Here is a 23,716-nt window from a genome sequence, read left to right on the forward strand (position 1 = left end):
TTCTAATCTCTACTTTCGAGAGCTATTAAAACAAGCAAATTATTCTTTGCTTTGTCAAGTTTTCCTTCAACCCTTTTTTCTTTCCCTGGCTATAACTACACCAATATCATAGCTATTACGATTATCTGCTATGAAAGCTGCTTACTGACTGTGACCCCAAGCAAGTCACCAAATTCTCCTGGACTTCATCCATCAAATGGAGATAATAGTATTGATTTCATAATGTTCTGGTGACGAATGGATTGGCATATGGAAGGCCTTCTTGATAAATGCTTGGTACATGAAGGAATTCATGTATTCATGAAGGAATTTCATGAGTGAAATGCTGGCGGTAGGTGGCATTGTCAGAAGGGTAAATGGTGCAAGAGGAAGAAAGGGGAATGTCGTACCTGGTGTCTTGAAGGGTGAGTGAGGATGTTGAGGAGGGACATTGGAACACATCCTAGCCACCCAAGCGTGTTGTCCAGACCTGACAGTTGGATGTTCGGGACCCAAGGTGTACCTAACTGAATTTGTTGATTTCACTATGCTCTAATTGTTTTGTTCGCTTTGTGTTAGGTTCCTGACATCAGACAGTAGGATTGCAGGATATGGGGAAAACAGTGATACTGAGAAGGAAGGTCATTACATTGTATTGGATTAAAAAAGATAATCAACTTCAGATTACAGGATAGATAGTGCCAAGACATGAACAGAACATTAAAATTTATAAACTGAGGACTTAGTAATGTTAATTTGGAGACAGAAATATAAAGTCCCATTTTTTTTTTTAAAGCAGAAGAAAACAAAACGAAGATGACAAAGCTTAAGGAAAAACAATGAGGCGATGCACTTTAAAAAAATTCATTCGTACATACTGATTAAGTAGCTAAAAACAATACCTTTCTTTAATCCAAAAGGTATCAGGGTCAGTAACACTTTGCTTTCCAAGTCCTGGGCATCTCCCCTGGGTGGGGATGGTTTCAGGATGTGTTAGGATTATAGATACTGTGCCTTTCTACCTCCCATCCATCTGAAGCCTAATCCAGGGGGTTCACAGACCAAAAGCATTTCAGTAAAGTTTGTGTGGACCAACATCACGTTACCACCTACCTTTCAGTTCTAGCAAGTAAGTGCTTTTTAAAAAAAGCTTCAACCATTGTCAGCATAAAAGATGTGTATGTTTTTTAATCAAGTAGAGTTATCTTGATGAAAAATTTTCTGTGTTGTCCAATTTTTCCTTCTGTTCACTGGGGACTTTCTCCTTGTTCACACAAACACAGATGTAGGACCGGAATTTGGGAAGTACTGGTCCAGCTGTCATCTTCCTGTTCCCAGGTGACCACCAGCCCGGACAGCTTGGGAGACAGAAATCCTGCCACTTCCATGGCTTCAAACCAAGTGCTGAAAAGACAAACACTTTTTCCAGACCACTTTGTGTCCCCAAGCCAATTTACCAAAAGGATCTTTGTTGCCAGGGAATTTTTTTTTTTCTTTCTTGAGACGAGGTTGGGCTGGTGGGTAGCAGGGATAGGCGGGATAAAGGGTGAATAGTATAACACAAGAAGGCAAAAGCTTAAATACACACAGTGATTCAATAGTATGACTTTACGATACATAGGCGAGAATATGTTCAATTCTAGCATAAAGAAATAACATACAGTATCACGATGGGAATAATGTCTTTCTTCATCAGTCACTTGGTCAAAAATTTTATAGGGTTAAAGAGGACAGTTTTGCTGCTATTCCTGTGAGCTCTGACTATTATTTCAAAATACGAATGTGACAGGCATGTTGATTTTTTAAGTTAACAGAAAAATTTTACTGATCCAAACAGATCATTAAGAGTACGGCCTCCTTCATACGTGTGTGTGTGTGTGTGTTACTTCCAGAAGGAAAAAAAAACAAATAAAAAAGACAATAAAACTTAAACACTTGAATTGGCAGTGATTTATCAGCAAGGAAGAGGCTGAAACGTGGAAGTAAAAATGTACCGTGAACCTTTATTATAAAAAAAGCTTACAGATACCATGTGTTGATAAATTTCATGAATTTAAAATTCTTTTATACAAACAGCTTAATTTTCAGAAACATTCGCTTGGTAAATTGGTTTGCTTCGTACTGATTCCTGGTGTATTAATTGGTTTTCTAATTTGCAGGATTTGCAGTTTGTAGATGTTAAGCTTACTGATCTGCTGTTGTGGAAACTAGAGATTTGGGCCTGGACATCTAGGCAAACCTGAGTGTGAGGGAGCTGGTCAGATACCTTCCCCCCTCCAGACAGATTGCGTGGTGCTTCTCTTTGCCTGTCATGAGAAAATACTCCTAGCACCCTGTCAGGTCTCTTGTTCTCTGTAGCCTGGGGTGTGTGTGTGTGTGTGTGTGTGTGTGTGTGTGTGTGTGGTAGGGGGAGATTCAGCTGAATTTTCTGACCTGAGTTTGGGTTAGAAATCAGGTTTTACTTACTTTATAATTTGTCATTATTCCCATAAGCACTAGTATTGAGGGTGGTGATTCTGACCTCTCTAGTGGCCGTGGCCCTGTGAGTACCCCTTACAGATGTCCCCACTGATGACTCAGTTGCAGTGATTCCCCAGCCATGAGATGGACCAGAAAGCTGCGCCATCTCAGGTGGGTAGGGGCGCTCTGCAGGGCACTGCACTCTGCAGACCAAGCACAGCTTGTCCCCTCTCTAAATGGGAAACCTCATTCCATGACCCATGTCACATCATTGTCCCCCACCAGGCCCTTGCTTAAACGTACCCTTCACGTGTCATGGGGGGAGTTGTGCAGAAGGAAGGGCAGTCCCTTCACAGCTGAAGGAAAAGGCTTCCCTTCCCCTGACGGCAGGGGTGCATCCTGAAGCGGTTTGAACTGAGTGGCCTTCTCTCCTTTCCCCTCTCCCCCCACCAAAGGGCTGCTGCCAGGAGCCAGAATTACAATCCTCACTTGGGCTGAGTAGGAAAGTTTATCCATTCTTCGGGAACCTTCTCTAACAAATCTGCTCATGCTGCAGATAGGACTTGCAGCTTTTACTCCATGGCAGCGTAGAATTACAAATACACCTTGCCTACTCTTCATGCTCCCCACTAACGATTTCTGTTCAACAGGCACTTTTTGTCCTGTTAGGACTAAACAGTCCCCAGCTCCGTCATAAGGAATGATACCTGTAATATGAACACTGTCTTATAGAGCTGTTTTTAATGTGCCAATACATAATACCTCCTAGCGAGAAGGCCATTGGAATTTGGGGGGCAAAGTTACTTATGGGTGAGAGTATGTTGTTGGGATGTAGCGTTTGAGAGTTTTGCTTTTGTTGGGATGTTTTGAGTTGATAGAGGACAGAGAGTCCAGTCATGCTCGTACACTGACTAGATTGAGTGACATGCCTCTGGGGACCACAGATGCCTACAGTTTGAAGTAAAAGTAGGAAGACTGAACATACCTGAGTAAAAGTCTCAGGCCACACTTTTGTTTCTCCCCTCAGTGGTAACAGCCTCAGCCACCACGAAGGAGGGAGTCTTTGAAACACCTTTTACTACTCTGTGCATAGTGTGTTTAAAAGAGAGAGGGTCAGAGAGGGAAGCAAAGAATGCAATAATGACATTTGATGCTAATGATCTGGTTTGTGGGGAGTGTGGGTGCCTCACTGCTCCTGATCTATCAAACACTGATGACAAAGCTCATTAGTCCTTGTGCCGGAGGCTGGACGCGGGGAATGAGAGAATGGCACTTGTGTCAATCATGTTAGCTTCTCTGTAGTGACTCTAAAGAAAATGTTGTGCTAAAGAGGCCAGGGCCACAAAAAAAGGAAGTAAATCTTAGCTAACCGTGTCTATCTACCATTATCACCGAGGTGGGAAGGCGGGGTGGGGGGTGTTTGGTATGTGAGAAATGAATGAGCTGAAGTAAAATCTTTTTGCAGCTAGAATTTAAAATTTTTAAAAAACATCTCAATTAAATATATCCTGAAATAAAAGTAAGTTTTTGTAAAAGGAAAACAAAGACCAAAGTTAATGTACTGGCTTTTGTCGTCAACAGTGCTTGCTTATTTATGATTATGTTTATTTAAACAATAAAAAGTAATGACAATAAAAAGAAGATCCCACTTGTGAGGACGCTAGATAAGCATAGTCCACCTTGTCTTTGCCTTGAATGTAGCTATGAATTTTATGCAGAAGACATTAAGCTGCCATGTGAGGACACTGAAGAGAAATGATAGCAGTAGGAAATTGGGGAAGGAGACCAGAATTCGAAGTACCGCCAAACTGGTTGTGAGTTTCCTTTGTGCCCCCTCTGCTATTACATGGCATAGACTCAAAGGTGGACCCAAGCCCAGAAGGCACACAGGTGTGGACGGAAAGATCCTGAAAAGATCAGTCCTCACTCTCTGGCCTGAAAAGCAGAAAAGTGGACTCCTACATTCAGAAGAGTGGGAGAAGTCACTTTCATTTCTTCTCTTTTCCTTCTCTCCTGTCCAACTTACAGCCATCCTACAGAGAGCAGCAGTAGAGGCTGAGAGGTCATCTCAACCTGTAAAGATAGGAGAATCCTTCTCTCTGATAAGAGCAACCATGATCCCAAGAGTGTGGTGTGAATTCCCATTACTTTTGCTCGCTCTGTCTTCCTACAACTTGGCACCAGACTGACTGAGACAGTAGCTAGAAGTACATGGTCGAGCAAGGAAACCAAAGCCCCAGCCTTCTGGCAGAAGGATCCCAGGGAACTGGAAAGTGTTGAGGAGATCACCAAGAGGAAGGAGCTCAAGAGAACTGTCACTTGAAATGTTGAATGAACTTCTGGGTTCACTTCTAAGCTGTACATATGTAGCTCTGGACCCTAAGTAGCATTCTAAACACTTGGAGATCTGACATATGGACTAGACCATGACAAAATTCTCAGATTGACCACTGAATAGTATGCAAAGGGGACAGATCCAAGTGTCATTGTAAAAGCTTTGAGCACACTGACATTTAGATCACACCTGACAGAGGTAGTTTCGAAATTGCAGCCTGAACTTACCACGTTGATCACCTCCCTTAAAAAAAACAAAACAAAACAAAAAAAAACTTAGGATTTAAAGACTCAGTCTCACAACATAGTAATCAACATTACTCAAAATTACACAGTATATGAAAAACAAGGATAATCTCAATTTATATGGTAAAGGATAGTCAGCAGTGCCAGTGCTGAAGTGTCACATGTTGCAATTTTTAGACAAAGACATCAAATCAGCTATTATTATTATGGTTCAAGAATCGTGGATAAACACTCTTGAAAAAGTATAGGAAGATAGAGTGGAAAGGGATACAGGATATAATGTAGAATCAAATGTTTTAGAATGGAAATATAACCAAAATTAAAAATTTGTGGATGGGCTCAATATAGAATGGAGATAATTGAGGTCTAGACTTGAAGATCAATCAATGGAAGTTATTTAGTCTCAACAACAGAGAATAAAAGATTGAAAGAAAAAATAAACAGAGTCTCATGTTATGTGGGACAATACCAAAATGTCTAACATTTTTGTCGTCAAAGGTCTGATGTGATCTGAAAAAAATACTTAAAGAAATAATGGCTGAAAACTTTCTATTTGGAAAAAGACAAACTTTCAGATTCAAGAAACCCAGCAAATTCTTAACAGGATAAACCGAAAGTAATCCATTCTCAGATACATCATAAATTGCTGAAGATTAAAGAGGAAAAAAATCTTGAAAGCAGCTAGAGAAATATTATACATAACATAATAAAACAACAAGTAAAATGACTTCAAATTTTTCATTAGAAACCATGAAGGCCAGAATAAAGTGGAACAATATTTTTTAAAAGGTTTAGTTATTTATTTTTAGAGAGAGAAGGAGTGTGAGTATGAGTGGGGAGAGGAGTCAGGGGAGAGGAGAGAGACAATCTCAAGCAGACTCCTCACTGAGCACAAAACCTGATGCAGGGCTCAGTCTCACAACCCATAAGATCATGACCTGAGCTGAAATCAAGAGTCAGGTGCTTAACCAACTGAGCCATCCAGGCACCCCATGGAGAACAATATTTTTAAACTATCCAGTAAACATATCCTTCAGATATGAAGGTGAAATTAATGACATTTTCAGATAAAAGAAAACCAAAAAAATTCACTGCCAGAGACCTGCTCTAAAAGAAATGCTGATGGACGAAAATGCCAGAGGAAAACTTGGAATATTAAGAATGAAAGAAAAGCAGTAATGATAAATATCTGGTTAAATATAATCAACTGTTTTTTTTTCTTAAGTTCTATAAAATATGTGTAATGACAGAAAACAAATAAAAACAAATATAACATATAAAAAGGGTGATGAACCTTTCAGTGTATATAGATGTAATAAATAAAACAACTAGGGACCCCTGGGTGGCTCAGCGGTTGGGCACCTGCCTTCGACTCAGGTTGTAATCCTGGGGTCCGGGATCGAGTCCTGAATCGGGCTGCCTGCAAGGAGCCTGCTTCTCCCTCTGCCTGTGTCTCTGCCTCTCTCTCTCAATCTGTGTCTCTCATGAATAAATAAATAAAACAACTATAACACAAAAAGTGGAGAGTAAAGGGACCAATATGGTAGTAAGGTTTCTCACTTGAAGTGAAATAAAGTATTAGTTCTAAGCAAACTGAAAAGCTAAGTGTATATACTGAAATGTTTAGAGTAACAACTAAAGATGCTACACAAAGAAATTAACAAAAACTCAGTAGGTAAATTAAAATAGAATAGTAAAAAATATTCAAATATTTCAAATGAAAATAAGAGGAAAACAGGAACAAATTGATAGTAGAAGCATAAAAAGTTGGGATCTAAATCCCAACATATAAACAACTCCATTAAATATAAATGTTCTAACATACCAAATAAATAGCAGAGACTGTCAGAGTGGATTTAAAAAACAATAACCAAGGGATATGTTGTCTACAAGTAATACATTTTAAGTATAATGATGTGACTAGGTTAAAAGTAAAAGGTAAAAAGACATACCATGTAAACACTAATCAAAAGAAAGCTGGAGTGGCCATGTCACTGTCAAAAAAGTAGACTTCCAAACAAGGAAAATTACTGGGGATAAAGAGGATCATTATACAAAAATGAATGGGTAAGTTCACCAAGATGACATAAAAAGTGTATGTACGTCTTTCACCATACACAAAAATCAACTCAAAATAGAATTAAGATCCCAAACTACAAAACCTTAAGAAGAAAACAAGCAGCTTCATGACATTAGTCTTGACAGTTATTTTAATGATTGTCGTTGAATGATTTCAGAGACTTCAATGATTGTCATTGGATATAACCCCAAAACCACAGACAATGAAAGGAAAATTAGGTAAGTTGGACTAAGTCAAAATAAAAGGTTCTGACCAGCAACAAACTCAACAGAATAGGGCAACCTATGGAATGGGAGAAAATATGTATAAATCATATATTCCAGAAGAGGTTAATTTCTTTTTTTTTTCATTTATTTTTTTAAAGATTTTATTTATTTATTCATAGAGACACACACACACACACAGAGGCAGAGACACAGGCAGAGGGAGAAGCAGGCTCCATGCAGGGATCCTGACGTGGGACTCGATCCAGGGTCTCCAGGATCACGCCCTGGGCTGCAGGCGGTGCTGAACCGCTGCGCCACCGGGGCTGCCCAAAGAGGTTAATTTCTAAAATATATAAGGAACTCCTATAATTTGGTAGAAAAACAAAAGCAAAAAACTAGTAACCTGATTTAAAAATGGGCTAAAGACTTGAATAGACCTTTCTTCAAAGAAGATATACAAATAGCCAACAGGTATATGAAAAGATGCTCAACATCACTAATCACTCATCACCAGGGAAATGCAAATCAAAACCACAATGGGATAGCTGGTAGGGTAGTTATTATCAAAAAACAAAGGAAACAAGTGCTAGTGAGGATGTGAAGAAATTGAAACTCTGGTACACTGTTGATGGGAACGCAAAGTGGTGTGATCACTATAGAATACAGTGCAAAATTTCCTCAAAAAATTAAAAATAGGATTACCATATAATCCAGAAATCCCACTTCTTATTTATTCAAGAATTGACAGCAGGATCTTGAAGACATATTAGCACTCCCATGTTCCCTGCAACACTCTTCATGATAGGCAAGATGTGGAACAACCCTAATTGTCCATCGACAAATGAATGGATAAGCAAAATGTCATACATACATACAACAGAGTATTATTCAGCCTTAAAAAAGAAAGATATTCTACAATATGCAATAAGCCAGTCATGAATACTGTAGGATTCTATTTAATATGTAAAACGGGCAAACTCACAGAGGCAAAGAATAGAGTGGTGTTTGCCAGGGTCTAGGGGGAGAGGGGAAAATGGGGAGTTGCTAATCAATGACATGTATGAAATTTTAGTTTTTAAGATGAGTAAGTTCTAGAGATCTGATGTACAGCATTGTGCCTCCGATAGCAGTATTATATTGTATACTTAGAAATCTATTAAGAAGATAGATCTTGTGCTCGCTTCAGCAGCACATATACTACAAAAAGACAATAGATCTCATGGTAAGTATTCTTACCAAAAACAATTGTCTTTTAAAAAGAACATATTAAAAGTATATGCACCTAACAATAGACCTTTATAGTACATGAGACAAGATAGGACTGAAAAGAGAAATAGGTGATTATAGTTGGGGACTTCAACATCACTCTTGCAGTAATTGATAGAACAAGTAGGTAGAAAACCAGTAAGAATATAGACAAACTGGGGACACCTGGGTGGCTCAGCGGTTTGGTGCTTGCCTTCAGCCCAGGGTGTCATCCTGGAGACCCGGGACTGAGTCTCGCGTGGGGCTCCCTGTATGGAGCCTGCTTCTCTCTCTGCCTATGTCTCTGCCTCTCTCTGTGTCTGTCAGTAATAAATAAATAAAATCTTAAAAAAAAAAAAGAATATAGACAAACTGAACAAAATCATTAACCAGCTAGATCCAAATGACATTTATAAAACATTCCTCCTTAAAATAGCAGAATATACATTCCTTTTAAACCCTCAGAGATCATTCACAAAGATAGATGATATCCTGAAACATAAAACAAACCTAAAAGCAGTTGAAAGAACTGAAATAATTCAAAGTGTGCTGTTTTACCATAATGGAATTTAGCAGGAAATCAACAGAAAGATAGCTGGTAAATCCCCAAATACTAGGAAATTAAACAACTGCTTCTAAGTAATCCATGGATCAAAGAAGAAGTCTTAGGAAAAGTAGAAAGTATTTTGAGGTGAACAAAAAATGGAAATACAACATATCACAATTCATATTAAGCAGACCAAGCAGGGCTTAGAGAGAAATATATAGATTAAGTACTTACGTTAGAAAAGAAGAAAAGGTCTGTAATCAACAATCTGAGCTTTTGCCTGAGGAAACTAGGAAAAGAAGAGCAAAATAAATCCAAAGCAAGCAGAAGAAAAATTATAAAGAGTAGATATCAAGGAATTTCAAAACAAAATTGACAATTCAACGATTTAGTTGAAATGGACCAAATCCTAGAAAGAACATCCTATCAGAACTCATTCAAGAAGAAGTAGATTACCTGAATAGTTCTTTATCCTTTAAACACATTTAGCTTATAGTTAAAATTTTACCCCCCAAAAAACCCAAAACCAAAAACTTCAGGTCTAGATAGTTTTCTATCAAACGTTTATAGAAGAAATGCCACCAATTTGACATGAAAAGAAAAGAGGAGGCAACACTTCCCCACTCATTTTACAAACCCAGCATTATCCTTATGCCAACACCAGACACAGATATTATGATAAAACTACAGACCAATGTACCTCATAAACATAGATGCAGAAAACCTCCAAAAAATATTAGCAAATTGATTCCAGCAATATACAGAAAGAATAATAAACCGTGACCAAGCAGAGATTAGCCCTGGAATGCAGAGCTAATTCACCATTTGAAAACCAATCACTGTAATCTACCATATTAAAAAAACAAAGAAGAAAAAAAATCCACATAATAATATCAATTGATTGAGAAAAAAAGCAATTGACAAAATTCAAGATACACTCGTGATAAAAGCTCTTCATCTGGGAATAGAAGGCAACTTCCTTAACCTGATAAAGAACATCTACAAAACTCTGCTGTTGACATCATATTTTAAAAAGACTGAAAGCTTTCCCCTCAACACTGAGAGCAAGCCAAGGATGTCTACTCTCCCCATTCCTATTCAACATCATGCTAGAATTCTGAAAAGACATTCCAAGGGAAAAATGAATGAACAGGCTTACAGGCTGTCATAAAACTGTTCCTCTTATCAGACAACATGATTGACCATATAGAAAAATCTCAAGAAATCTATGAAAAAGTTCCTAAGAAATACATTGTTCATTGGATTGCAAAATTGAGAGTAGTTTAATAGTAGTTACCTGTAAAGGTAAATATACTCTTACCATATGACCCAGTGATCCCATTCCTCCTACGTGCAACAGCATGGACAGATCAGTTGTTTCCAGGGGTTAGGAATGTAAAAGGAACAGGATGAAGGAGTTTATGAGGGGAGAGAGGGTGGCGATGGAATTGTTCTATGTCTGACTTATCCTGACCGTGGTGGTACCTGCACAAATCTACATCTACATATGTGTTAAGACCCATAGATGTTGAACATCAAGAAAGTCCTTGATTTTGGAATGTTAATTTTTAAAAATTACACCTAAAAATTAGAGATTTTTGTGGTAAAAGTGAATGGTTCCTGATATTCTTGTGATTGCTTGTTGATGAACTCGATCAGTATTGTCCAATAGAACTTTCTGAGATGGTGGCAATGTTCTCTGTATGCTGTGCCCACTACGGTGAATACTAGCCCCATGTTAGCTAATGAGCACTGAAATAGAGTAACTAAAGTTTTAATTTATTTAATTCAAAGTAACTTAATAAAAGAAAACCCGAATGTGGCTAGTAGCTACTGTATTGGACAGAGCAAATAAAGATGATTGTAGAATCACTGAGATCCCAAAAAGCAAAGAAATTCTAATTATTTTTATCCATTCATTATACAGGGATGAAAGAGACTATGACTGGCTTGTATTTTTTTACTCCAGAATTTTATGGGGTTTTTTTTTCTTTGTAAACACTGTATTTGTTAAGAAAAATGTACACTCTGACTTCCTTGAGATGACATGTGGAGATGACACTCAGGATTGGACAAATGTCAGCCAAAGAAGTTAGTGGATAAGTAGAAGTCTGTGATACTGAATGCTTAGAGGAAACCCAAGCCCACAGAATGTTGTTGTTTTTCTGTCAATAACTATCTCCCTGCTGCAGGTGCTGAAACCACCGTTTTCAGCCACTGTTTTGAGTCCTGGAAATACAATCCTAATGCTGTTCTCACCCTAGTCAGTTGGAATAGCGTAGACATTCGAGTCAGTCCAGGGTTTATGGAAGTGTCGGGAAAGCAGCATGCTGGGGGGACCACAACTCCCCTGAAGCGTGTGTTGGATCAGTGGCTCCCCCCTCCTTCCAAGCTCATTCTGTTGGAACCTGTAAGTAGGAACACAACCCAGGCGTGCGGAGTTCAGCTTTGTGATGGAAACGTTTGGCCGGTATTTCTTTACACTCCGTCTGGACTTAGTTTGCCATAATTTTTCCCTTCTTATTCATAGTTTTCTTGGGGAAGTAGTGTGATACCTTCTTTTCATGTGTGTTTACTTTTCATTCTTTAGTTAATTGGAAGCACCTTGAGGGTCAGAGGTTAGCTCTATAGATATGTCTCCTTTTAAAAAATATGGCAGGCTTTGCAACATTCTTTTTCCTTCTTCTTCCTTTTCTCTTTTTCTGATTCCATCTTACAGAGGAGGAATGCAGCCCACAGAGAGAATAGCTTGGCCATAATTAAATAAGCCAGTGATAAAGTAATTCAGTTTCTCAGCTCTTTGACCTTCTAACTAATTCCAGCTAAAAGAGCTCTAGGACTCTATAATGGTGTGTCTTTAAAGCTGCAGAAAGGCTGATGATGACTTTGTAAAGGAATTGGGATATACCACTTTCTGGTGTATTTTCAGATGTAATCGTTGCCTCTCAAATTGGGGGCATATCTGCCTCCAGGGACTGGGGGCCTACACTGCAGGTTTATACAACCTCAAGACAAATGCAGATGGGCTTCCTCGAGCTAGTTCCCTTGTAGATTTTGGAAAGTAATGTTGAATGATGTTCAGTGGAAACATTTTTTTTTTAACTTTTAAGACAAAAAGTAGTATATTACAGAGTATAATATATAGCTTGCCTGAATTTCAGGGAGACGTCAAAACAGAATCTTTTCCCCGGCAGACGGTGGGCTGCTTTGGGCACACCATCCCTGGCCTCTGCAATTGAAAATACTGAGAGCCACTGTCTGAGATGTGCCTAGGTGAGTTTTCACCCAGTGGGTTGGAAATGAATAGTCCACAAATCAAGATGCTTTTGTAATAAAATTATAATGGAATTCTATTACATTAAATTGAATTACACTGTCTCACTTCCCCATGTCTTCCTGTAGTTGTCTCAACGTTTAATATCAAAACATGACATTTAATGTCTTTTACCTGAAAATTCATCAGCTCTCAGTTTTTCTGATTTCACTTTTATCTTTTCCTTCTTTGTCTTCTCCGGATGTTGATGAGAAGAACCAAGGGCAGAAAAATAATTTATTACACAGTGAAGAATGGAAAAATTGGACATCTACCTGCTTAATTTATAATATCTTACCCAAAATGCACCCAGAAAAACCTTAGAGTTTAATATTCTTTTAATAAATCTTACAAGGTGTTGAGGAGTAATGGAGAGATGTCTGCACTGAGAATCAGGACATCGGGGGGCTAGCTTGGCTTTGCCACTAACTCTCCGTAACCTTGGCCAGATCATCTCCCCCGTTTGGACCCTAGGCTTATCTCCAGAGTCAAACCAAAACACGCCAGATGACTTTCAGTGCCTTGTCCCGCTCTAAATCATTATTCTGTTTTCTAATCCTGTGAGAATTGATGTAATCCAAAGACTCTTGAGAATTTTAGTACCTAGAATAACCTCATTCTTCACTTTGTGGTCCTGTTGGTGCTCTCCACTGCTTGCAGCAGATACCAAGTGTATTTATTTATTTGTTCTTTAAATAATTAGTTTCTAGCCTATACGGTGCTGCATTGACTCCAACCATAACTGCAGTTGCTTCTGCTACCATAATAATGCACTCACCTCAGTAAACCCTAGGCTATAAAGCCCTTAAAAACTTTGGAACTTCCTGTTTCTGAAATCACTTTTGTTGAATTATAAATTTGTGCCTTTTTCTTCTTTTAATCAGTTTTTGTGAAACAAGGAAAATCTGGTCTATTATTGGTGCCCAGGGATTTTAGCGGATTTCTCCTCTTCCCCTTATTCTCTATTTGCACCAACATTTCTACCCTGGGCACCACTCCTGATGTCAGACTATCACCCGAGCACAGACAGGCTTTTGGAAAGATTCTGGGTGAGTCGTGGTAGGCGGACCTGATGCTTCTAGAAATGCATGGCAGGTGGTACTCTGATATTTCATGCCGAACATTTTGGACAGTCCCTTTGGGAAACAGAAGAGTATCCCACGTCTCTGCACCTCTCTCTGTTCCTTGTTCAGGCACTGTTTGCCTCTTGTTGGGTCTCTCACAATAGGCTCATCCCCTGTGTGGGTAATTCATTATCTTCTCTCCTTGGATGCATCCTATACGCTGTTGCCACAGTAACCTAAACTTACAGCATGAATAGCATCGCCCTCTGTAGGAACCCGCGGTGCCTTTCTCCTACAGTTTCCTGCTCTTCAAAATCTTATCTCAGCCCGTCTGGCTTTATCTCTACCCATCTCCTTGGTGTATCCTGCCATGCTGATGCAAGGTCGGCCACCAGCCATTCTCCAAGACATCTTGTACTCTCTACTCCACGTGGTCTCTGAGCACACTGCTTTGGCGCCTCGACAGACATCCCCAACTTCCTCTCTTCTCCCCTCCTTTGTTTACCCATCTTCGGGACCCACCTCAACTGCCAACCTTCACGTAGCACTACCAAGTTCCCACTATGCTTCCTTGCCACCTCTGTCTTACAGCAGAAATTACTGTGTATCTTTGGTCTCATGATACTCTTCCCCTGTTTGCCCTGAGTAACTCACATGTTGACACAAAACTGTGAGGATGGATGCTGTAACTTCTTCGCCTTTATTCTGACCTCAGCAACAAGCAGTGTCTTACATATGGTACTTAAGAAATGTTTGTGGACTTGAACTACATCGAATTAGGGTAGGTTTAGTATAATATTGCTGCAGACTAGGATTTTTTTTCTCCCCTGTTGGTACATTCTGGCAAAGCAGAGAGAGTCTTGGCATCACAAACTTCTGTGTGGTGATGTGGGTGCAGAGAAGCCTCTGGGGAAAGCAACATCTGGCCAGACGGTTAACATACTGTCCCTCTAATGGGCTGCCGTAAGCTTATAAATAACTTGTTTTGGGAGAATGAGGGGTTCATGTAGGGGTAGTGATTCTCAGGAGGAGACTTACTAATAGCTATAACAAATGCCAAGTGGAATTCATTGCAAATTTAACCTGGATCATCTTCTAATCCATTAGAGACTGTTCTTAATCTGATTTTAAACCACCTCTTTGGCCTCCTTTAACTCTGTGTTCCAGTCCGAACCCCGTGTCACAGGCAGGCCCACCTCGTGGTCCCCTCCTCCCTGCATCGGTACTTGGGTTCATAGTTTGCCTCTCCAGGTCATTCATTCAGCACAAGTTTATTTCATGCCTACCATTGGCTGGGCACTTTTCAGGAATTCACCTGTAAACATAGGCATGCAAAAATCCCTCTCTTCACAGAGCTCGTATTCTAACACATGCTCCTTTCTCTTACCTCTCACCAGTCCAGATTTTAGGACAGATTTGCCTTTGCCTTTGAGCCATTCCTGACTGCTTTGGCGGGGTGCTTTGCTCTAGAATTCTTGGAGGCACCTGTTAACCTGTTCCTCTTGGACAGACACTGTCTTGTATTCTTTGCACTTTTTTTGTGTGAATATCTTATCTCCTGAAGTGTTTTATAAGCTTCTTGAGAGTAGAGACCATGTCATTTGTTTGTAAAAAGGTTAGTGTGTACCAGCATATATAGCCTGCATTCTGTACGCTATCGAAACACATTCAGATCTCCATACTTACAATAGGACTTTGCAACTGAGCACCCCAAAACTATTTTTTAACTGATTTAAGATACCTGGGACTCTGCTTTATCAAGTACAGTAGCTCTGAGACTGTGCTCCATCATCAAGTCCTCAAAGCATTTTGTAAGATCCTGCATGCCTGTGTCAGGGGGTGGTGCTACTATGAAGTCTTTTGCCAAGGAACCAGTCAAGTGCCAAGCACAGCCTCTGCCTACACCTCATCAACTGAGCAAATCACCTCTGCGATGGTCTCTGTGATGTTTGTAAATCTTTACTGTAACACCAAAGATGCTATTAAAAGGAGCAAGAGGGACCAGGAGGAGGAGGAGGAGGGGGAGGAGGAGGGGGAGGAGGACTTCTAATAACGTCTGTAGTTGATTCTTGAGTTTATCTCCCCATCAGACTGGGGTGGAAAACATGAGAGTGCCTTTCTCACCTGTATTTCTAAGTTGAGGCTAATGGTTGTCCATCATAAAACTCAGCATGGTATGAGTAGGACAGCAAAAATGAGCTTACGGTTACGGTGGTAGCTGATCAGTTACTGTCCTTTGCATCATCATTCAGCTCCTCTGGCCCTGAGACGGGAGGGGAGTCCATCACTGTTAGCAGAACCTAGGCAACTGCTAGGAAGGGACTTCGACTGGTGAGCTTAACCTCACTGGCCTCATGTGCTAATGAAGCCAACAGCCTTCAATTTAAATGTAAAAATTGAGGTATAGATTTTTAAAAACTTTTGTTTCTAGTGGTAATTTTATTTTAATAGTTGAGTGGCAGTGTGTGTGGTGGTTAAAAGCACACAGGCTCTTAACTCTAAGAAACTAACTGAGGGTCCTTGAAGGGGGTGGGAATCAGGTAAGGGGGTGATGGGCATGAAGGAGGGCACATGATGTGATGAGTACTGGGTGTTATTCGCAATGGATTGAATCACTAAATTCTACCCCTGAAACTAATAATACACTATATGTGAACTAACTTTTGAATTTAAAAAAAATCTTGAAAGAAAAATACTAATTAAAAAGTCCTTCATAAAACAAACAAACAAATAAAACAAAAACAAAAAAACACAGATCCTAGGCCCTGTTTTCCCAGGTTCAAATCCTGATTCCGCCACTTACCAGCTGTGGACTTTGAGGAAGGCAGTTAATCTCCCTCTCTCTCTTTTTAAAGATTTTCTTTATTTATAATAAAGAGAAAACGAGCACGAGCAAGAGGAGGGGCAAGCAGTCTCCCAGATGAATGAGGAGCCCAACGTGGGGCTCCATCCCAGGACTCTGAGATCATGACTTGAGCCAAAGTAAGAGCCACCCAAGCACCCCAGTTAATCTCCTTTTTAAAAATGGGGATAGTAACGGTACTTACTTTACGGGGTCCTTGGAAAGCTTAGGCGAGTTTCTAATAGGGGTGCAGGAGGCCCGTGTACAGGTAGAAAACATACACATTTGGATATTAGAAATTTTAAGTATATTTTTATTTGTAATTTTCCATCCTTTTTCTTTGGGTGTTTTTTTTTTTTTTTCCTTATTTAACTTTACCATAGAGAAAACTTGAAATCTTAGCTATCAAGAAATGGTCCAATAGCCCAGAGCCATTCCAGATGTTCTTACATTGCCAGAGCTAAAGATATCTCTATTTAGATCTTAACTTTTAATACATTTATTATATAGTTACATCATTTCACTCTTAAATTCAGGGGGTTATTGAGCATACTTTCTAACCATATAGTGATCAGTCTGTGCCCAACAGGAATGAGCCAGAGCAGGTGGGATTCGGTAGATTTATAACTAACAACACAACCAAATGCAAAGGGAGTTGATTGAGTGAAGGTGAGCTGTCTTGGTAGGAGGCCCTGGTGCTGGGCCACGGGCTCAGTCTGTGTCATGGACGAGAATCTAGGTGGCATATCAAATGAGAAGAAATAATACTTTGGGAAGGAAAATCAAGACCAAACCATTTCTGATGAAATGTATAGGGCATAATTGATGAGGATTTTTCAAGTGCATGAGTGAGGCCTGATTTACTAGCACTTTCATGCAAAGAAGTTCTCTGGGGGTTGACAGTGTGACTCAGCCTTCTGTAGTCTTATGCGGTGAGAATACGGAGTCCAGAACAAGGGAGGTGATAGTGCCTGCCAAGGGGAGAATGCAGCTGGAGTGTACTCAGCTCTTCAGACAGCATTTTAAGAGAGAAGTTGATGTGCCAAAGCAGAAGGAAAGGTGGGAAGCCATGAGGGCAGGGGATTTGGAAAATGAGAGATGGTTGGAGGAGTTGAAGAAGTTTTTATTTAATAATGTTTAGACCAAGTGTATCAGCCAGTCACTAAATGAGCATGGAGCGTGCATGCTTACGAAGTGCCCCAAACGGTAGGCGACTGGGAGAGAGAGGATTTGGAATGTAGGGACAGGAGTTTTATTTGTAGAGACTGCTCGAGTTGTCAGGCAAAAGAGGCTTATCCATTTTTTACTGTCCGAGGGCAGGATGGGAATCACCGTGTGGGGTGTAGGACTCAGCTCGGGGAGGGAGGGCCTTCACTTGGGGGCATGCACAGGTGTGGTCTTCCTGGCTTCTGGGGGAAGAGATCCTGGACGACAGGCTAGATCACAGAGGTTAAGAGAGGGTGTGGCCGTGGTGGGACGTCAGCCTGGGTCGGGATACTTCTACCCCAGTGATTTGGGATAGTCCTACTGAGAGACCCATTCCATCTCTGTACCTCCGGCTCTGGTTGTGCCCTATACTTCGGATCCGCATCAGGTTAGCTGCTATATTCATGGTGATGTGGGGGATCTGCTGCCCAAACATCCTCTGCCACCCTAATCTGTTGGGTTTCTGTGCATGATAATTTACTGGCATCCTTTTGGTTCCTGGGTGCAGACAGTGGGAGGCGCCTGCCTTGGTATTATTTCTTGTGGGGGCAGTTTGGGCAGCATCATTACGAACACAATGGAATTCACTTCTTCCTTAATCATTCTTTTCCCCTGACTCCATTCGTCTTCCTGGTGTTAACGTGATTGCTGGTTCTCCTCTGGTCCTCTCCCCTCTGCCAAAACCTCCCGCCCCCCACTTTTCTTCTCGAGATGTTTATATGCGGTTACTTGTACTCTAAATAGAGATGAATCATTTTCTCTATGGTTCAGTGTGTATGTGTGTCTATAAATACAACACGTACACGTGTGTGTGCGCGCGCGTGTGTGTGTGTGCACGAGTTAGTCGGTGCGGGGCTAACGGGGAGTGTAGCACCAGCGGTGCAGGGAAACAGACCTTGGCACACAAATAAGCAATCGATTTCTTGCCTTACCGATCTCTGATGCAGAATTTATTTATTTTATTATTTTTTTTATTTTTGGGGAAAAAAGCAGAGGATGCAGCGAGCTTAAAAAAAAAAAAAAAAAAAACCCGTGTGAATCATACCAGTCCGTGCAATTTCAGTTGTGTGGCGAGCTCAGGAGAGGCTCACGCTGCGAACGAGCCCCTGACACAGTGACCTCATTCCCCACACCGCCTCTCCTCTCCGCGGCTGCGGGGCCGCCCCTGCTGCAGGCCGCCGGCCGCCCGGGAACGAGGACACCCGGGCTTGCAAGGGCTTGCGCGGCGACTGGAATGTATGACAAATAGCTCGCTGCAGCTAAACTTTGATCCAGTGTACAGTAGAAACCGCCTGTTACACACAGAGGGAGATGCGTCCTTCATCACAATGAAAAGCCAGCCTTAAAAAAAAAAAAAAGAGAGAGAGAGAGAGAGAATGTGTCAGGTTTATAATTACAGACTGGTGAGTATATGACGCTAGATCAATTTTAATGTGCGTGCGTGCATGTGTGTGTGTGTGTGTGTTCAAGCATCCAGAGGTATGTGCCCTTTTTGCTGTTTTAATGATGAAAAAAATCTGAGTTGAGGCTAATGCGTGGGAGGGGACCTGGGCCCCCTGGAGAGGAGGATGTGCCCCCTCACAGCCCAGCCCCCGGCCTGGGGGGCTCTAGGGGAACCTGGGGGGCCTGGGGTGCATTCCCAGCCCGGAGTCTCCGCACCGCACAGACAAAGGGGCCTGCACAGAAACCAGAGGCTGTAGCTTTTCTTGGAGCGATGACTCATTTCAGTTCACAAAGGATTCTGGGCAGGGTAGTGAGAAGTCAGGTTGGCTGATCCGTCCCTATGACTTCACTTTGCAGAGAACAAGGCAGAAGAGGAGTGACACTGCAGATTCCCGAGGCACTGCAGTGGGATGTTGGCTCAGTGCAAGTGGCTCTGATATATGGGATAGGCATGGGACGGATTCCAGCTGTTCTATGCAAATAGGATGAAAGAATGGTAAAGAGGATTTTTTTTTTTCTCCTAAAATCGTTACCAGCAAAGTACATTCACAGAGCCTTTTTTTGAGGTGCTTTTTTGCCAGCTTTTGAACCGAACTCGAACCAGTTTCTCGAGCCCTGAATTGTAAGAAGAGCTGAGAGTTCTGGAACTCATTTTTTAAAAGTAGATCTACGAAGGTAAAGTACCAGATTCCTGTTGCCTTCCACATGCCCTCAGTAGCCCATCTGAAATGCTCATTTCGGATATTATTACTCGAAGGTTTACTCTTTCTTCTTATTCCAGATTCTAGGACGTCCGTTTCTGTTACTGGCTCCTTCTTGTGCCTGGATGCAATCCCCTAGCATGCACCAGGCTTTAGCGTCAAAGCTACCTGGGGGATGGAGCCAGTCCAGAAAGGGTCAGGTAGGTTTCCCCTGCTTTTCTTTCAAGAGTTGTTGTGTGCGAAGCAATATGGTAAAATGTCTACACCCGCTTTGATAAGGGTGCGCTGTCCTCTGAAAGGTGGTCTTGCTGTTAGAGCCCCCGTGCAGCCTCAGTGGTAGGCAGCAGAAGTGCCCCACGTCGGCTGCCCACCAGATGCATGATTCATCCTAAGTCACATCAGAACTGAAAAGTCAGGCAGCTGTAGGATTTGCAAATACGGAATAATTAGACTGCTCCAGATTTCCATCAGCTGTAGTAGCTCTTCCGCTCTTCGGATGGAGGCGTTCGGTCAATACAACTTGAAATATTTTCTTCTCAATTAATATAGTCCCTGAAATTTGGCGTGTTATTTGGCCTGTTAACCTACGTGCAGCACACTTAAAATCCAGGCGCGCCTGATTTATACGCTCAGGGACTGTTTCCAACACTAACATCAGATTGAGATGGCTATTAACCACTAAGGAAGCAAGCATATTTCTTCCGAGTCTGCTTTAGGATTCAAATTATTACATAGCTGTTTTCTTACAATATCCACGGCCTTTTCACAGGAGAACTTCCTCTTTGTTAATAGCAAGATGGCAAAATGTGGTCCTCCAAAGTCTGTTACATGCTGTGTTCCCAGAGTGAAACTTGGCAAGTCCGAAAGCATGGTTTTACCATCTTATCAAATGTACAGGTTTAGCACTCTCTGTCATTAAAGATACTTCTGAGAGCACTAAATCCCTTATGTCACTTGTAATAATAATTAGAACATTTAAAATGCAAACTGTGTATTGGGTCGGCTCCTTGAACATCTATTTTCTCTTTGCTCTCATATCCATCCCCATCGCTCACCCTTTCTCAGAGGGGAAGACAGGATGCTTCCTCTCTTCACTGTCAGAGATGTCTCTTTGTGCATAGCGCCCTGCATCTTCAAAGCAAAGTGGAGGGTGTTGAGTCAGTTTTAAAGGTTGCTTGGTGACGTCATAGTATATTGAGAATACACAGTAATTACATAAGGCCCCACGCCCATCAATTCGATTCATCCTTAAAGACCCTATTCAAAGTCTCCCTCTCCTGTAGAGCTTTCCCTGATTACTCAACAGGAGGTCATTTCTTTTTTTTTTTTTTAAGTTTTTTTTTTTTAATTTTTATTTATTTATGATAGTCACAGAGAGAGAGAGAGAGGCAGAGACACAGGCAGAGGGAGAAGCAGGCTCCATGCACCGGGAGCCCGATGTGGGATTCGATCCCGGGTCTCCAGGATCGCGCCCTGGGCCAAAGGCAGGCGCCAAACCGCTACGCCACCCAGGGATCCCCAGGAGGTCATTTCTTAATGCTGGTGGAGAATTACTATTTCTCTCTATGGAGAGATGGGTGTAATTAAATATTAATAAATTCCTACTGTAGGAGTTAATTTGCTAGTCATTCATGTATTCTCTTGTATCTCTTGTAAGGATGTTGTAAATAGTAATTTGAATATGTCATAATCACTTATATTTTCACACATTTATATCATGTTTCCCCATCTAAATCATAAGCTCATTGAAGGCAAGGATCAAGATTTATGTGGTTTTTTTTTCCACAATTCACATCTCCTAATAGTTCCCTACACTTGGAAACCACTCAGCAAGTAGTTGATTAAGAAGAGAGGCCATTTAAAAAGCATTCCCTTGTCATAGAGGGGGGAGAGCGATCTGTTTTGTTCATTTTAAGAGTCTTCACAGGGTAGATTAATGTAGGGTAGACGTTGAGAGTTCAGACTCTAGAAATGATGATTGAGATATTACCTTGAGATACGATTACAGATGGTACCGTATGCTGCTTGTAAAAGGTTGTTACTGTTCAGAACAAATGTGAGGATGAGGCCCTTCCACGTGGACGTTGATTATGGTTTACTTGATTAAGAAGAATATTATTAGACAAGACATCTGTAGGTAAGAGGTATTCTAACTTCTGAATATTTATGTGAAAGTGATTCTCTCGAATCCCATAGGACATTATCCTTACAAGAGGTAATGGCTATGGTTCCTTCAAAATTATGTAGCTCCTAGTGTCACTGGTCTTTAGTACCAAGAGTGTCCACTCAAGTGCCAAGTTTCCATTCTCGGGGAAGAGATTGGTCCGGCCAAAATTTTGAAATAGGCCAACTTTCTTTGGTGTTCCTATGACCTCTCTATCCACACAATTTCCCAATTTTTGGTGCCCTCCTCTCTCCAAAGTCCCTGTGTTATGTATGCTTCCTGTTTGCTTTCAGACCATTCTCCCCTAGGCCAGTATTACATGCCAAATGCTATATGTTTACATATATATGTATCTTAACTTTTCTGCTTCCCAAACTGTTCCATTCGCTCAGTGCTTATGCTCACATTTAAGAATGAAGAGGTAAGCCATGTGATTTAACTAATTCATACTAGAGTAACAAAGACTATTGCCCTTTTAGCCTTCTTGCAGATGTCTCAGTTTTGTTTTAAAAAAAAAAAAAAAGGTTTATTTTTAGGTCCCAGTGATTTTCCTATTGGTAGAAATTCAAACACCATGAAAAAGTAAATTGAACACATTTAAATAGGCTCAGGGAAGGTAATTGTAATACTATTTGTTGGATATTTTTTTATTCCAGGGACAGCATAAGTATTCAACATCCCTATCTCCTTTAATCTCTTCAACTCTGTGGGTGGACATCATTTTGTGCCCTTTACTGAAGAAGAAATCGCGACCCCCCCCCAAATTAAATAATTTGCTTCAAATCATACAACTAATGAGGAGCAGACCTGGGCTCTGAACCTACAGTGTTGGCTGCAGAGTCCATGGCCTAAGCCCCTGTCTGGTGATGCCAGACTTTGGAGAGAAAAGATCCTTGTTGGCACAGTGAATCGGGAGTGTTCTCTGCGTGTGTCCTCTCGCCTCTGCACTGCTTCATCCCCGTAGACTCTTAAGTGTTATTTCATAATAGCCTCCATGGCCGTTGGAAGGGGTAGTAGAGTGTTCAGTTGTTGGAGAGTTGGTAGCAGTCATTCGGTATAATTTTGCTGTAATTTGGGAACTGTCAGCATTTACATATATTCGAACTGTATTTAATTAGGCCTTCTTGTTCTGGTATAATTGCATTGTAGAGAAATCAGTCACAGTCTGGTTGTGATACCTGAACGGGTGAAGCAGGGAGTACAGAGGCTAAGGAACAGCTGTGGTGATTCTAACTCATAAACAGTGGAAGCGAATGACCCTGGAGATGTTAGACTGACGTATTAAGTTGTCATTGAGAAATATCATCGGTGGAAATTGGAGCATCTAATATGGCTCTGGTGTTAGGCTGGGTTCATACAGGATAGAGATGGAAGAGAAGTATGTGTTAGCTTAAAAGAGGCATGTCGATTCTGACTTGCATGATGTACTTCTAGCAAAGAGGTGGCAGACACAGGACTCGGCCGGCCAGGTGCCTCACAGGCCGAGTGACATCTGAGAAGTCTTATTAATTGTTGTCAACTAAGGCTGATGTGTCATCATGGTTGTATCCCTGGTGGTAAATGGCTGTACCTTAGCCCTGAATGCGGGTCTAGACAGCAAAGGGGGCAGCTGGTGATGGAAACATCTGGCAGTGAGCAGGGTCTTACTTTGCCTTGTCTGTATGTGCTGGGTATTCAACAAAACATTTGAGTGCCTGCTTGTGAATAGCACACTGCTAGGTTTTATTTTATAGTGCCTAACACACACCGCACTTGGGTGATAACATGGAGCCTGACCCAAGGTGTAAGTTACTGAAGCATATAATTGACCTGATGGCTCATATTCCCATCCTAACTTTTCAGCTACAAATCTGTTGTAGGAGCAGAATGGTCCAGCAGCATTAGCT

At 41.1% G+C, this 23,716-nt stretch overlaps 1 protein-coding gene across 5 annotated transcripts in view; it reads left to right on the top strand.

Annotated features, from left to right (window-relative positions):
- Nucleotides 1-23,716, top strand: part of STOX2 (storkhead box 2) — a 255,657-nt gene that overhangs the window by 201,235 nt on the left and 30,706 nt on the right. The window contains exons 1-3 of one of the 5 annotated variants that reach the window (XM_077848673.1): nt 18,773-18,925; nt 19,323-19,640; nt 19,747-19,866. The exons of the other annotated variants lie outside the window; for them this stretch is intronic. Coding sequence (XP_077704799.1) covers nt 19,842-19,866 — 25 coding nt within the window. The 5' untranslated portion in view covers nt 18,773-18,925; nt 19,323-19,640; nt 19,747-19,841. Of the gene's footprint in view, nt 1-18,772; nt 18,926-19,322; nt 19,641-19,746; nt 19,867-23,716 lie in introns of those variants that run through there. 5 annotated transcript variants of the gene reach the window in all.

The sequence above is a fragment of the Canis aureus genome, chromosome 15, assembly GCF_053574225.1.
Source record: "Canis aureus isolate CA01 chromosome 15, VMU_Caureus_v.1.0, whole genome shotgun sequence".
NCBI lineage: Eukaryota > Metazoa > Chordata > Mammalia > Carnivora > Canidae > Canis > Canis aureus.